Source organism: Dipodomys spectabilis, unplaced genomic scaffold, assembly GCF_019054845.1.
Source record: "Dipodomys spectabilis isolate Male_0828 unplaced genomic scaffold, ASM1905484v1 ptg000179l, whole genome shotgun sequence".
In the NCBI taxonomy this organism is placed as follows: domain Eukaryota; kingdom Metazoa; phylum Chordata; class Mammalia; order Rodentia; family Heteromyidae; genus Dipodomys; species Dipodomys spectabilis.
Genome location: NW_024870856.1, coordinates 4188253 through 4204055, shown reverse-complemented (window position 1 = coordinate 4204055; position 15803 = coordinate 4188253). Strand labels below are relative to the sequence as shown.

At 40.5% G+C, this 15803-nt stretch overlaps 1 protein-coding gene across 1 annotated transcript in view; it reads right to left on the bottom strand.

Moving 5' to 3' along the window:
* The window catches only part of Dnah5 (dynein axonemal heavy chain 5), a 193492-nt gene extending 187602 nt beyond the window's left edge, over positions 1 to 5890 (bottom strand). Inside the window, exons 1-4 of the mRNA XM_042695192.1 lie at positions 5814 to 5890; positions 4491 to 4712; positions 2379 to 2516; positions 554 to 730 (exon numbers count right to left, since the gene is read on the bottom strand). Of these exons, the coding sequence (XP_042551126.1) occupies positions 554 to 730; positions 2379 to 2516; positions 4491 to 4712; positions 5814 to 5876 (600 nt within the window). The 5' untranslated portion in view covers positions 5877 to 5890. The remainder of the gene's footprint in view (positions 1 to 553; positions 731 to 2378; positions 2517 to 4490; positions 4713 to 5813) is intronic.
* Positions 5891 to 15803: the final 9913 nt, after the last annotated feature.

Here is a 15803-nt window from a genome sequence, read left to right as displayed (position 1 = left end):
TAATGTTGCCCCTCACAGAAAATCTCCAACATAAGACCAACTAAGGGCCACTGCAAGTCCTTTACGTCAGACTTTACATTTGTTTTGTGCAAGCTGCACAAAACTGAACCCAAAGGTTGAGAATCACTCGCTTGCCCACACACACACACACACAAGGAAACAGATTTGCTGTTTTCAGTTGTTAAGTTTTGCAATAATTGTTTTACCATAAAAACTAATACAGCAGGACCAAAAAAATTTAACAGGTAAGTTTTCATCTTTATTACACTTCACTGGTCTGAATTCATTATATGTGTGTGTGCATGTGGGTGTCATTTTATTATCATTGTAGCTTAATTTTACATAATGGCCTCTATAATACACAAACACATATGTACAAGCCCCCAAATATCTACAGATTATTTCCATAGTATTCAAATTTACATAAGGGCAACATTACCCAATCTGGAAAGACCTTTCACACTGATATAATAATACTCTCCCTAATTACTCCATGCAATTATGGACGTAGAAGTCTCCCTCTCCTGTTATAAGGCACAAAATGGCCGAGAACCTTGAGAAGTTTTGACTTGGCCGCAGCCAGCACAGCCAGCACAGCCTTCACATCTGGGCCTTTCAGCTGATCCAAAAGATAGTGGAATTTGGAAAGCCTTTTTTTCCAGTGCTCTAACTCTGCCCGGGGTCCAACATCATCAGCTTCCTTCCGCAGCTGGTTGTTTTCTGCAAGGACCTACCAATGCACGAGAAGAACATGAAGAATTGCATGAGGGAGGAATGAAAGTTAGACATGAGTGAAAGCCCATAGAAATAAATCACGCTACCAAAATCACAATACTTTTTTTTAAATTGGGTTAGTTGCACGCTTCAAACGATGACTTCTTTCCATGTCTACATGCACCCATTTTTGTACAACTTCAATAAAAGATGAATTCACTTGTACTAACTAAACCCTGCTTATTAAATGCATTTGACAGAGACTCTAGAAGGCCTGGATTCAGGAACCTTCATCACCTTTCATTTTGCTCTATCGCTTTAGAGCAATACACCTTTGGAAAATCCCATAACTGAACAGGTTAATTTTAATGATGCTTCTTCTTTCTATAATGGTCAGTGTCAGACCACTGGAGGAAGTAGGCAACAGGGAAAAATATCAGGTCACGGGGGAAAACAGGCTGCTGCCAGAAGGACCACGTCCTATCAAAAACAACATCTGAGTCAACCATTCTTCAAGTGCACTGGCCTGAAACCGATTAAACGGGCAAAACAAGCTATGTGCTACAAGTCCCCACCCACTACAAGTTCTGCTTTTACCCCGCCTATAAAAGCTCTGCTACAACCAAACTCAGCCTAACCTCTCTGATCCCAACCAGGGAGTTTGCCCGGGAGCGTACCCCAATAAACTTTCCTGTCAATCTTTTTATTCCTCTCTGCGTGGTCTATTCTTACCTAAAACCTTACATCAGCTTCCTTTAAGATTTTTCCAGGTGTTAGGAAAATGAACCCCAAGATAAGTATTCAAATGTTTTTTGTTTTTTTTTCTTTGTTTCTAACATACTTATAAGATGATTTCTATGTTGCTTTATATGTCCCTCCCCCACAGTATAACCCCTGCTTTCACTGTATTTTATATTGGTATAATTTGTGGAAGGGAAGGGAAAAAACAAATCATTTAACTAAGGATACAGGTGGACCCATTGCAACAATGAGATGTACAGTCGTTATGTCGAAAAACGAACTTTACAACTTTGGTGGGGGGGGAGGACCGGTTGGAGGGAGAGGGGGAGTATGGGAAGGGATGGGAAGGGGAAACAAAGAGGAGGCAACAATGCTTGATAAGAAATGTACTCATTATCTTGCCCATGTAATTGTAACCCCTCTGTACAGTATTCTCACAATTTAAAAAATTAATTAATTAATTTTTTTAAAAAAGACTTTCCAAAAGATTTAAAGATCAAGTTCTCATTTGGACAACACAATGAATTAGAAAACTCTTCCTGTTTTGATTGGGAATTTCTCCAAAAAGTTGTGCAAAGTGTAGTCTTCCAGTTTTTCAAGTACGTAAATCCATCTGATTTCATCTCAGGAATCTCAGACTTCTTACTTTTTTAATTTATTTTTTAATTGTATCTTCATCTTTAAGTAGTTGTACAAAGGAGTTGTCACTCAACAAGGTATATATGAATACAGTGCATCTTGATCAGGGCAGCCCTCGTCCCTCCCAACCTCTCACCCTTCTTCACCACAGGCAAAAGCCATATTGAACCTCTCTTCTTTTTAAGTACACTCAGTCAGATTGTCGTCAGTGGGATCATCATAATAGATGGCCTCCTCTGACTAGTTCCATAATGTGATATCTGAAATCAGTTTCCGGAAATTACCTGCTCTGTCTCCTTGATCCACACTTTCATACAGCCCTCTACTTTTTCCAAAGTCTCCGGGTTGCTCGCTAGAGCCAAGTAGTCCATAGGTCCCTTCAGGGCTTTCAGTTCAAATATATCACACTTTTGAAGGTTCACCTAAAGTGAAGACTGAATAATATTAATATGATGCTTTTTGTTATTAAAAGCACACACAATTTCTGATGAATGCTTAGGTCCACAGATATCCTCTGCTCTATGCTATCTTCTCCCTCTGCAAAGATTATTTGAAGCACAAGGCCCAATATATAGTACTACAAAAGACTAATTCTCAAGTCAAATTTGGGATCTAAAATTAGAATGAGAGAGAGAGAAAGAAGAAAAGAAATAGAGAGAGAGAGAAAGGGAGAGAAAGAGGAAGGAAAGTAAGAACTTGGAAATTATTCAACAAGCTATAAAAACCAAAGCAAATGGAATGGACAGCATGGTGGAAGCACATAGTTCTCAATCTGTAACTTATTCTTTCTTAGACCTGTGAGAGAACAAGACCCCTGTATATAATACACCAAATCACAAGACGGACCTCTCTTTGATTTCAACAATCTTTCTATGGGAAAAAGTGATCCTGACAACTCATGTGACTCTGAATGCAGCTCAGGGCCCAGTCCAGCTTGGATGTGAATCTCAACACATTCAAAATCAGCAGGAAAGACTACAGTGATTTATCAGTGTCAAACTCCATGGAGTCACTTCATGAAGCTCAGGTCCTACTTCTGGAAAATCAGAGTAGAAAATGGGAAGGTAGCCACAGTGGTCTCACCCTCAGGGTCTGTCACAGGAATGCCTAATTGGAAGTCTTCCTTATTTCTTCCCATTTCTTTCATAAGCCTTTGTATTTAGCTCTGACTGGCCTGACTTCTTATGGTCCCAGCTCCTGACTCCCAAGCCCACTCCTGACTGGATGTGCTGCTTCTGCATACCTTCAGTGCCAGGCTGTACATCTGTCCTGTGCACACTGATGGACCTTAGACACCGGAACTAACCCCCTTGCTCAGTGTTGCATTCTTGTGCAGGACCCACTCCCATGTAGGTGCTGGCCTACCCCCAGCCTTCCAGCTAGAAGGGTTTTCCAGCACTCCCATAGGACACCATGCCATCAGGAGCTGATCTGAAGCCCACAGACACCTCTGGCCCAGAGAGAATGACTCTTCCTACGGGGTACAGAAGAGGAGACCATCCAGCTTTTTGAATACTCCTACTACTATATGAAGTGGAAACATTTGCAAGCCTTACCACTACTTTGGGGGATGGAATGTCAACAGTTCCATCTAGTCCAACCTGCCATTTTGTCTTTCATGGTACAGTTAACTATAAAAACAGTGCACCATTAGCTGTAGTTGTCCTACCCCTATTATTCATGCTTTGGTAAGTAGACTATCTCCTCTCGATACTCTAATTGGATCAGCATTGTCTAAAAAGGAAGGGAACAGCTATGTTGCCATGGTTACCATAGAACCCTCCCCCCATTCCTCCCCTCCCTTACCTGTGCCTAACCTGACCTTTCACCTTCCAGGTGTTGGCTCATCTCCTCTCTCCCTCACCACTTCCAGACACACACATAAGCATCGATGTGCTCAGTAAGCCCACACCGTCCAGAAGATAATTCTCACATTCAACATGCTTATTCTTAAAGGCATTGGCTGCACCTCTGGAGCCAACCTGTCCTCTCCAGACATAGCAGTTCTTTTTTCCTTCTTCGAGCACTCCACTCTATTTTCTACCCACTACCTATCTCATGTACACACCCACCCACCCCCCACACACACATGTTCACACACATGCCACTCTGAATCCAAACTCACTCATCAGTGTCACAGTATTTCATACTCCTGTCTTCGCTGCCAAACTTCTGATGCATAAAATCCAACAGCACTGCCAACATTTCTATGGAGCCCCTGAAATCATTAATCATTGTAAACCACCACATCCTGGGAGCCAAGAACATTGCCTACAACATTGTTGAAGATTTTCCAGCATGGTGGAATGAAGACCATGTATAAGAAATATCACCCGCTCAGATATTATCTCATTGACAATCTGGTCATTTTACAGGAATTACTCATCCTTTCTTACCTTCTCTTTCAAACTCTCCTGTGCACCTGACAGGATGCCCACAAAACCTTCCAGAGAGCTCAGGAAGTCCTGTCGAATGCTTGATGCATCTTGAAGACTCTCTAGCTCACCCCAGCCATGGCTTGAGGCCCTGAGTGCAGGAATGAAGACATCAGAGAGCAAGCGTCTCACAGTGTTTAGCAGGCCACCATCTGCTGTATCTAACACATTGAAGCTCACCTCCTGGGAGACAATTGGGAGAATGTTTTGAGTAAAAACTACCCTCAGTGACAACTTAGCCATATAGTCATTTCCAAATGTTGTTATTAAATCAAATATCCAGTGAACTTACCCAAGAAATTATTGTCATACACTGGTTGAGAAAATAAGCTTTATACCATCCTAAACTATAATCATCAAAATAAAAGGATGAAATAAATAAAACAGAAAACATATCACCGAAGGTGCTGTCTAGTGTATTTGCTTTAAGAATGCACCCATTAGGGGACAGGGGGATGCTTGAACTGTGCATTTTGTATACAAAATAAAGTTAGAGGTCCACTATTTGAAATCTTATTGTAAGTGCATGAAACTTGTCATTCGGGAAAATGATATATAGGAAATATTTTTCAAAAGGCAAACTGTCACTGTTCCCATAGAAATAATTTTAGCTCAATTTGATAATATACTAAATCATGTGATATTTAGGACCCTCTTTATCAAAAGATTTAAAGGATATATCTTATTAATGGTTTGTTTTAAATGCTTTAAAAATTACTTTTTTTTTTTTTGTCGGTCATGAGGCTTGAACTCTGGGCCTGGACGCTGTCCCTCAGCTCTTCAGCTCAGGGCTAGCGCTCCAGCACTGGAGCCACAGCACCACTTCAGGTTTCCTGAGCAGTTTATTGGAGATAGGAGTCTCACAGACTTTCGTGCCCAGGCTGGCTTTGAACCACGATCCTGAGTAGCTAGGATTACAGGAATGAACCACCAACACCCAACTAACACTACTTTTTTTTTCACCAGTCACTGGTGGCTTATGCCTATAATCCTAGCTACTCGGGAGGCTAAGATCTGAGGATCACAGTTCAAAGCCATCCAGACAGAGAAGTCTCCATGAGAGTCCTACCTCCAATTAATACCTCAAAAACTACAAGTTTTTGAGCAAAAGAGCTCAGGGACAGAGCCCTGAGTTCAAGCCCTGCAACCAACAACAACAACAACAAAAATCCTACTTTTTTCCAGTGCTTTGAAAGTAGTTTTGTACTCCCATACCAAACACCATAGTGTCCATGAGGAAGGATTCTTTATGTGCAGTTTATGTAAACTGGGGTGATCCCCTACCCGGTGGATGTTCTCGGCTGTGATGGCTTTGGAAGGGTCAGACCTGATGAAGAACACACACATCCCAGTAAGAGCAGCATCTTTCCCCTCAGTCACGAACACCTTAGGTTTCCTCATCTTTCCAGAAACAAGACCAACCCCTGCCGCAGGTCCAAGCTGGCCTGCAAATGCAAAAGAATGTCGAGATCGTAAATGTTGTTTTTCTATCCACCAGTCCCCTCTCGGAATGAAGCTGCCTTGTTAAAATGTCATCATTACCAGCTTGCCCAAGTTTTTCCAGACACATCCGCCACTTGCATAATCTCTAGCCTGATCCCTAAGGGACCTCAAAAACAATCTGCCTGATTCCAGATCACACACAGATTATAGGTTCATTTTAAACTTGTTGTTCCAGGGGACAGTGAGAAAACAGACGCTGTATTCCAGGATCTCTGCTAGGTACCCTGTCTATATTATTAAAACCCACACTCTTTTAGACAATGTCACCTCTTCCCTTCACATTGTCCCTGACGTTGTCCAAAAGGAGATGTACTCTTGCCTGACTTATGTAACTATAATCTCTCTGTTTTTAGCATTTTCAAATAAAAATAATAAAATAAGTAAAACTCACAACCACCATGAGGAAGTGTGCTATCCTAGGCTGCACAGACCTTGGCAAAGCCAAGGTCAAAAGCCACCTCTTACAACCAGCAAGGCCTCTCACTTCTCCATGCTGCCCTGCCCTCCTCACTTCTCCATGTGCGCCCTGCTCGCTCTCTCGCTCTCTCTCTCTCCTCCCTCTCCCTCTCTCCATCTCTATCCCTCGCTCTCCCCTCCCCTCTCTTCTCTCTCTGAGCATGTTCTAGCTTTTGTGTTTATGTCCTGTGAAACCTTCTTATTGCATGTGAAATTTGCACAGGACAGAAGACTTAACTGGGTTCACAGAAAATCATGTTCCCTGTGAGTTCATGTTCTGCAATCTGAGGGAAAAATCAAAACATATGTCTTCATTTTTCAGCCAAAATGCAATGAACTTTCTGGGCACAAAATGTGACACTGATAACTGGAGATGACTTAGGATGCGTATGCATCATTTCTTTAGCTGTTAAAAATGTGCATTTGTATTATATGCCGAGGTCAGTAACTATTTTCCATCTTTTTTAACAGGGTCATAAAAGGATATGTATAATATTTGAATAAATGTATATTTAGTATGCCCCTGTTTGGCCATAAAAATTATATTAACCAACCAGGCATAGTAGTAATGCTTATAATCCCAGATAAGAGCCAGGCATAGTAGTAATGCCTGTAATCCCAGGAGGTGGAAAGGGGGTGGACAGTACAGGAAATGATAAATTACTCACCATCCTTAGTTATGTAGCAAGATCCTGTCTCAAATATATATATATATATATATATGCACATATATGTATACATATATAAAGTTACTTAAAATATAACAGAACATGCCATTTGAATCCACAAAAAAGATTTGCAAATTTTCCTAAGTGAAAAACAACTAAATCTGTCATTTCATACCACATATTTAAATCAGAATCAGCAGAAAATAAACAAAATGAGAGTTCACTGGGGAAAAAAATGGTTTTTGCTTATGGCAAGCATTTCTGTGTTAAACAGTAAAACAGATGCCTACTAGAAGTTTTAGAACAGAATCACGTAGAATGAACTAATGTAGGAGAGAAGAAAGTCTGAAAGTAAAATTATTATTCCCCCAGTGCCAGCACAGCCAGACAGAAGGCAAATGACATCAAGTAGGAACACAGAGGTGCTACCTCACTCTCCCCCTCTCTCCTAGGTGAAAACAGCCTCTTCGCTCAGCCATGCCCACCACACACAGTGCCCCTCAAGATGTAAGAAGCCCGGCTAGTTGCCCAGTGGTTTTACCTCTTCTACCTCTTCATGTCACTCACCAATTAGTCTGACATTCCTGGGATATGTCTCATTATAGTTAATTTCTTTTTTTCCTTAGGTCCAAGACTCAGTACCTGCTGCTTTCACTCACTGACTAGCGCTCTACCAACTGAGCCACACCTCCAAACCCCTCCTCATATTCCAATACCTGTTTCTGCTACCTCCACATCTTGATAGTAAAACATGAGGTGCCGGAGGCCCCCAACAGCAAAAAGTTGGTCTATTCTTTCAATCTGGAAAAAGGCAAAGGCAAAATAATCACTTTGTTTGAATTAAAATCTGCATTTAAATCAACATGGATGGCCTTTTGAAAAAAGGACCACTATTGTCATGGGCCTTCTTCAAACAGGAGTACAAAATCCCATGCACCCCACAAAAAAGGGAGCCATTTTCCCAATGTAAAATCCCTGAAGAAATAAATGTCTCCCTATAGTGAAAAGTTAATTCAAAGAAGCAATTTAATTAGCCATAAAAATATTTTCGACATATGCAAACTGGGGGGGAAAAAAGAACTGTTTCTTCATTTTTGCTAATTTCCTAGATTTAAACACAAATGACTTTCAGTTAACCTCAAGTCAGAAACCCAGTTAAAAACCATATCGACATGATTGCTATTCAAAGGCAGCAACTCTGAGAACACATATGGCTACCTATGGATACCTACAATCCCTTTAGTAGTCACCTGTCATGAGGTTAAGTGTCTAGTGGACTGATAAATAGGATCAGTGAATGAATACATAAATACATACATACATACATACGTACGTACATACATACATACATACATACATATTTACTCAGTAGTAGTTAGTAGCTTGAGAGGAGCTTTTTCTCCTCAACCACAGGTTCCAAACAGATATAAAAACTCAACTTCATCAGCTGTCGAGACACAGGATTGCTATTAGAATCATGGGACTCAGACAATAATGGCAAGAACCATTATTCAACGCAGAGATGTGGAAAGCCCCCACATCTATTCTGCCCCTCTCTGTTATGAGCTTTGTTCACTTCAAAGCAAGCATTTTTCCTCTAAGGCACCACCCAACATCCCACTGAAAGATGGCATCCATAGACTGCTTGTGTCCTCCACAATCAAGTCAGTAAGAAGTCCAGTGCAGCACACCTGATTCCCCTCAAGAATGGCATCTTCCACTTCCGCTTTGTCCAGGTCCACACAGGAAGCTACAATGGCCAGCAGGTAGTCATGCCTCCCATCCAGGTGAGCCCGCTTGGCTTCCTTCTCTTCCTTCAGTCTTTGCTACAGGAAAGGAATTAAAATGTCATATTGCAACTCTTGTTCTCAAAGAGATTCATTTTGTAAACATTTCATACAATTGTGGAGTTTTTTTCCCTGCCTCAGGGATTTGGGTAATAGACAGCTTAATGCTATCAGTTTTTATGTACAATCTTCTATTTTTAGAAATACCACTGTGTTTCTTATGGAAATAAGGTATGCTTGTTGTTTTGAAATTGCCTAATACAGAGAAGCAACAAGACATAAAAATCATCTGCCATCCAGAAATTGCTAGTGCTAACATGTGTTCTAAATCTTCACTGACTTGCTTCTACGCACCTCTAAGCATTTCACTGATACACAGTAATAATCGTTTTGGTAATATTTTTTTGCTCCATCATTAAAGTAATAGCCTTCTGCCTTGTCTACTCTCTTTCTTGTTTGTCTACCGCTTTATATCTGGTCTTGGAGTTAATTGCTGAATGTCACTGCTCACTTCTTCACCCCCAGTGGTTGGCCATAATGAAATGTGTTCAGAAACCACTGTTGGCAGTTTGAAACACATCTTTCCATGCTCTGTGTTCATACAAACATCTGCAAACACATGCACACATCTGTATTTATATCACATCATAAAATCTGCTTATGTATCTCTCTCCTAACAATGCATCCTGCTGCTTTCTACTTTAATACAGATTTCTTCAACCTAAGTAATCGCTATAAAATATTCAATATGGAAGTACCACAGTTTATTCAACAGCTTTTCCTTTGATTTGTATTTATGTTCTAATCGGCTTCTTTAAGCACACTGTCTTTAATGCTCATCAACAAACCCTACAGGGAGAAGGAAAGGTGGCCACTGGCCCCTCTATATCTCTTCTGCTAACTAACTTTTTCCCCCATCCATCCCCTTCTCAAATACCTTATATTAGAGAGAATAAAGATTGCTGGGTAATAGGGGAGTTCTATGTGTAGTCTTTTGAGGAACCTCCATACTGCTTTCCAAAGTGGTTGAACAAGTTTACATTCCCACCAACAATGAAGTAAGGTTCCTTTCTGTCCACATCCCCTCCAGCATCTGTTGTTGTTAGAGTTCTTGATTTTTGCCGTTCTAACTGGAGTGAGGCGATATCTCAATGTTGTTTTGATTTGAATTTCTTTTATGGCTAGGGATGTTGAACATTTTTTCATGTGTCTATTGGCCATCCTTCTTTCTTCTTCAGAGAAGTTTCTCTTTAAGTCTTTCACCCACTTATTTATTGGGCAGTTGTTTCTTTGAAGATTTGTTGTTGGGGGGTTTAATTTTTTGAGTTCCAAGTATATTTTAGATATGAGACCCTTGTCCGTTGTATGGCTAGTAAAGATCTTCTCCCAATCCGTGGGCTTTCTATTGATCTTGCTAGCTATGTCATTTGCCCTGCAGAAGCTCTGCAACTTTATGCAATCCCATTTGTCCAACCTTTCTTTGATTTGTTGTGTTTCCGGGTCTCTATTCAGAAAATTTCGGCCTGAGCCAAGGAGACCTAGGGTTTCTCCTATTCCATCCTGTAATGTCAAGACCACACTAAAGCTACCAGCACAACAATGTTTATTGCAGCATTATTTACCATAGCTAAGATATGGAACCAACCCAGATGCCCCTCAGTAGATGAATGGATCAAGAAAATGTGGTATATATACACAATGGAATTCTATGCCTCCATCAGAAAGAATGACATTGCCCCATTTGTTAGGAAATGGAAAGGCTTGGAAAAAATTATATTAAGTGAAGTAAGCCAGGCCCAAAGAAACATAGGTCCCATGGTTTCCCTTATATGCAATATCTAGTATATGTATGAGTCAAGCGGAAAAGGTCAGATAATGTGATGTTAGGAAAACGATCCCTTAAATATGTATTTTAATGTTTTTTTTCTTTCATGCATGTGTTTCTAACGCATTTATAAGATTATTTCTTTGTTGCTTTGTATGTCCCTCCCCCACAGTGTAACCCCCGCTTTCACTATATTTGATGTCAGTATAACTTGTGGAGGAGATGGGGACAAACAAGTCATTTAAGGATTCAGGTGGACCTGTTGCAACAATGAGAAGTACAAAATGTCATGTCAAAAACGAGCTTTGCAATGTCGGTGTGGGGGGGGAGGGGGGGAAGGATTGGGTGGGGAGGAGGGGGGAGGCTGGGAAGGGAGGTGAAGGGTAAACAAAGGAGGAGGCTGCAATGCTTGGTAAGATATGTATGCATTATCCTGCCCATGTAATTGTAACCCCTCTGTACAGTATGTTCTCAAATAAAATAAAATAAAATAAATTTAAAAAATAAATAAATAAATAAAGAGAATAAAGACTAAATACTAAAAATGGGGACACAGAAAGCTAGAAAGAAACCTAGGTTGTTTTGTTTTGTTTTGTTTTTGTTGGTTGTAGGGCTTGAATTCTGGGCCTGGGAGCTGTCCCTCAACTCTTCAGCTCAAGGCTAGTGCTCTACCACTTGAGCCACAGCACTACTTCCAGTTTTTCTGGTGGTTAATTGGAGATAATAGTCTCATGATCTCAGATCTCAGCCTCCTGAGTGGCTAGGATTATAGGTGTGAGCCACAGGCACCTGGCAAAATTTAGATTCTTATAGCTATTTTTGAGTTCCTAGCAGCTCACCATCATCTCCCTCTAGACTTCTGCCCCCATGAGAATGAGGAACCTTTGTTTATATTTTTGGGATTTGTATCATTTATGGAACGTAAGAGATGCATACCTTCAAAGGTTTGCCACTGTTCATAAGTAAAGTTAAAATTCACCAACCTGAGCTATAGAGCCATTCATGATCTAGCCTTTGATTTTTATCTACATCAAGTTTCCTGGAAGTGCATGAAGCAATTGGTAGGAACCGGTCCCCTCTCTCTTGGTCTTCCTCTCTTTCATTCTTTTACTGATCCTGTGTTCTACTCTGAAGCCACCCACGTTCCATCCCTTTCCCAAATTAGATCCTTGGAAGATTTCATGCATACCATGATAATTATAGTTTAAAATGCTGAGATTAGATTCTTGGAATTTGAAAGAAAATAGATGTTAATTTCTCTCCACAAGATGGTAAGTGTAGGACTAAGAAGTCAGCTGACCGGCGCAGACTCCACAGCTACAAACCATTAAAATAAAGACTGTTTACTTCTTCTTGGTGACAATAAGGGCTCAAAAGGATGTGACTTTTGTTTAACAAAGAAGCTGGGAACCACTGGCTCATGCCTGAAATCCTAGCTACTTAGGAGGCTGAGATCTGAGGATCAGGGTCAAACACAGCCCAGGCTAGCCTTGAGCAAAAAAGCTCAGAGCAACACTCAGGCTCTGTGTTCAGGCACCAGGACTGGCATAAAAATAAAAAAATAAGTAAATAAATAAATAAAATATTAACTGTTAACACTGGGGTATAATTAATAAGTGAAATTTTATCTATTTATGGTATAAAATGTTTTTATATATAGTGAAATTATTACCAAAATCAAGCTAATTAACACATTTTACATTCTAACACATTTAAATCATAATTTACAGTTACATACTTAACAAACTTTTATTGAAACCTAAATATATGCCAGAGTTTGTGGTAACTACAACCCACTAACATTAAAAAAAAAAAAGCTTACAGCTGTAAAAACTACAGGATGGCATAAAAGTTGCCATAGGAGGATCAGACATATTGGCCCCCAGACATATTGGCCCCCAGACATATTGGCCCCCAGTCCTCCTCTTCAGAGAAGTGAAAGAGAGGACCTCCCGTCTCATGCATGATTGGAGAAAGGAGAGCTTTCAATAGAACACACAGGCTGAGATCTGAGGACTGGGTTTTAAAACCAGCCCAAGCAGGAAAGTCCATGAGACCCTTATCTCCAGTTAACCAGCAAAAAGCTGGAAGTGGAGCTATAGTTCAAATGAGAGTAGTTAGCTTTGAACAACAACAAAAAAAAAAAAACTAAAGGAAAACACCCAGGCCTTGAGAACAGGACTGGCACAAAGGAGACAGAGAAAGCCTTCAGCAGAGGGGGTTTAAGCCTATAGTTGGAAGCGTGTTGGCCATGCTTCCAGGACTTCTGCACATCTATGCACAAAGGTGAGAGGCCTGGGAAAATAGCAGAAAACACTCTGAAAGAAAAGACTAGGAAATCACTGTGGGTAATGGGAACAAAGTCTGATTATAAAAGATTGAAGCAGGAATGCATTAGAAATCATGAATATTCTCTGGAGTCCCCAGAGAATCACTGGTGAGTTTCAAATCAGGAGAGACAGATGCTGAACTCTGTGCAGTGCTGGAAAACCCCTCATCGACAGCTATACAGAGAGTGGAGGCAGTCCAGGGATGGAAGTAGCATTCCCAGAGACTGGGAACAGCACTCATGCAATGAGCTCTTGGAAATTCAGGATACAGAAGGGCAGAGCACAGGTGAAAATGGCTGACCAGCCACTGCAAATAAGAAGAAATGCATTGAATACAGATAGACATTCAGCTTCTCAGTCTAGCACAACTGATGTTACAGGGCAGGACTCATCCTGGGCATGGCAATAGCATTTGGTATCTACTTTATAGATGCCCACAGCTCCCCACCAGTGAGCTATGAGAGCAGAAAGTGTCTCCAGACTGCCAACATTGAGGGATAAAATCACATGCCATCAAGAGCCACTGATATGACACAGTATAGACATATGTGCAACACATAAACAGTACTGCTGATGTAAAAACCATAATGTGAATATTCACAGAGCACAACCTGGAAAGAGGAGGGGAAAGTAGGGAAAGGGAAGGGAGGGGAAAGAAGGAAAGAAAGGAGGGAAGGAAGGAAGGAAGGAAGGAAGGAAGGAAGGAAGGAAGGAAGGAAGGAAGGAAGGAAGAAGAAAGCAAAAGGAAGAAAGCAAAAGAAAGAACGAGAGAGGAAGGAAGGAAGGAAAGGAAGGAAGGAAGGAGAGGAAGAAGGAGAAGGAGAGGGAGAAGGAGAAGGAGAGGGAGAGGGAAGGGGGCAAAGGAAAGGGAAGGAGGAAGAGAAAGAAAGACCACTGCTATTCTTATTCAATTTACAATTAGTTCTCTGAACTTGAAGAACTACCTGAGAGACAGTTTAGGTGAGGAAGAGGTCGAGGTTTTGGTTTTTTTTTAAAAAAAAAATACCAATATTCTTGCCATTTTTCTAAAAAGGTCTTGACACAAAGTCTAAACTCTACCAATATTCTTGCCATTTTTCTAAAAGGTCTTGACACTAAGTCACACGCCATAAAGTCAGACAGAAGAAAATGGGAGTTCATTTCCAAATGTCACTAAAACCTGAAAGATGCCTTGTTGTTTTGAACTGTTTTCTACCTTCCTGGCTGGGAGACATACAACATTGTTCTCAAGTGATATCTCTGAGTTTGTAGCAAATGTCTGTAACAGCTTGAGACCACAGAGGTCAACCCAAAACAAAACATGCAGCAAAGGCTCAGTGGCCAGAAAAGAAATAAAAGAAGCAGAGAAGTGGAAGACTCAAGATGGGGAAAAAAAACCTACAGGCTTCCAAAGAAGAAACTTAAATAAGATTCTCCCATCCAATACATTCCATACAATCCATGACCTGATTTTATGAGATTCCAGATGAAGAAATATATATATTGTAATGTAGGAAGAAAGAGATAGGTCCCTAAAACAGAACAATAATTATTCTATTTTTTAACTTAACTGTCACAGAGGAAAATATCTTCCAAAGCAATTTTATGTATACAAAAAAAGAATGATGAGCATTTTTAAAATAAAAGTTTCAAAAGCTATTTTTAAAAGCACGTGAAGTTGAATATGTTCTTTCTTGAACTGTTCAGTCTCCTAAAGACAATTCACACAAAGTCACGCCTGGTGCCTTGATCAGTAATTAGTCTCAGCTTGCAATGACTTAGTAAGTTGTCCTAGCATGAGAGGGTTTGCCTTTCACTAACACAAAGAAGTAAATAAATCCAAATAAATGGTGGTTAGCTCTGTGAAATATTAGTCTATAAGCTTCACCATGCAGCTTCCTCGTGCTCAGAGACATTGGCAAACAGTCTGGAAACCATTTATCTTAAGTTGACTTCTCCTACTGGCCTTTGAAACACATGGAACACTCAGAGACAGAAGGCGGAAAGAGGGCAAACAATGTCAAGTGTGGTGCCACACAACCGTGAGCCCATTACTCAGGAAACAGAAGCAGGAGGACTTTGAGTTAAACCACCCTGGGATATGTAGTAAGATCTTCTCTCAAAAAAAAAAAATAATCTGTAATCAGGACTCTTAAATGTGCATAGTTTTGTTCCCTACCCCTAGCTGTTCCTCTACTGAACCTTCATGCTTGTGTCTGAACTCAGAAGATGACTGAAGATGAACTAGCGTGCCATCTTCACTATTATGCTGCACGATTGCTTTCTCTGCCATCTATCACTTTCACTGAATTCTTCTCATCCACATGCAAGGATCCAGGTTGATTGGCTGCACTGAATTTCCAGTAATAACATGTCTTTTGTTATAGACATATTTTCTGGTGATGACACTTACAGGGGTGAGAGTGTGACACCCCACCTTCTCACCTCTATGGGAAACAGTCAATGGGTAAATTAATCAAGTGATTCATTACAAAGCACACCCAACTAAGAGCCAAATACATTAGCACAGATCAATATGGATCCATAATTGTGAAACAGAATTCAGCCAATAGATCCTCAGTTCTGCTATGCTTTGGGGAACTCAATCTGTCTCATACACACATACATTTGCAGCATAATAACTACCCTGCTGAGCTGATATCACATTTAAATTATAGACTCTGAGGGAAGTGGTTGTCTTACTCATTTCTACCTCCCTCTTTGCC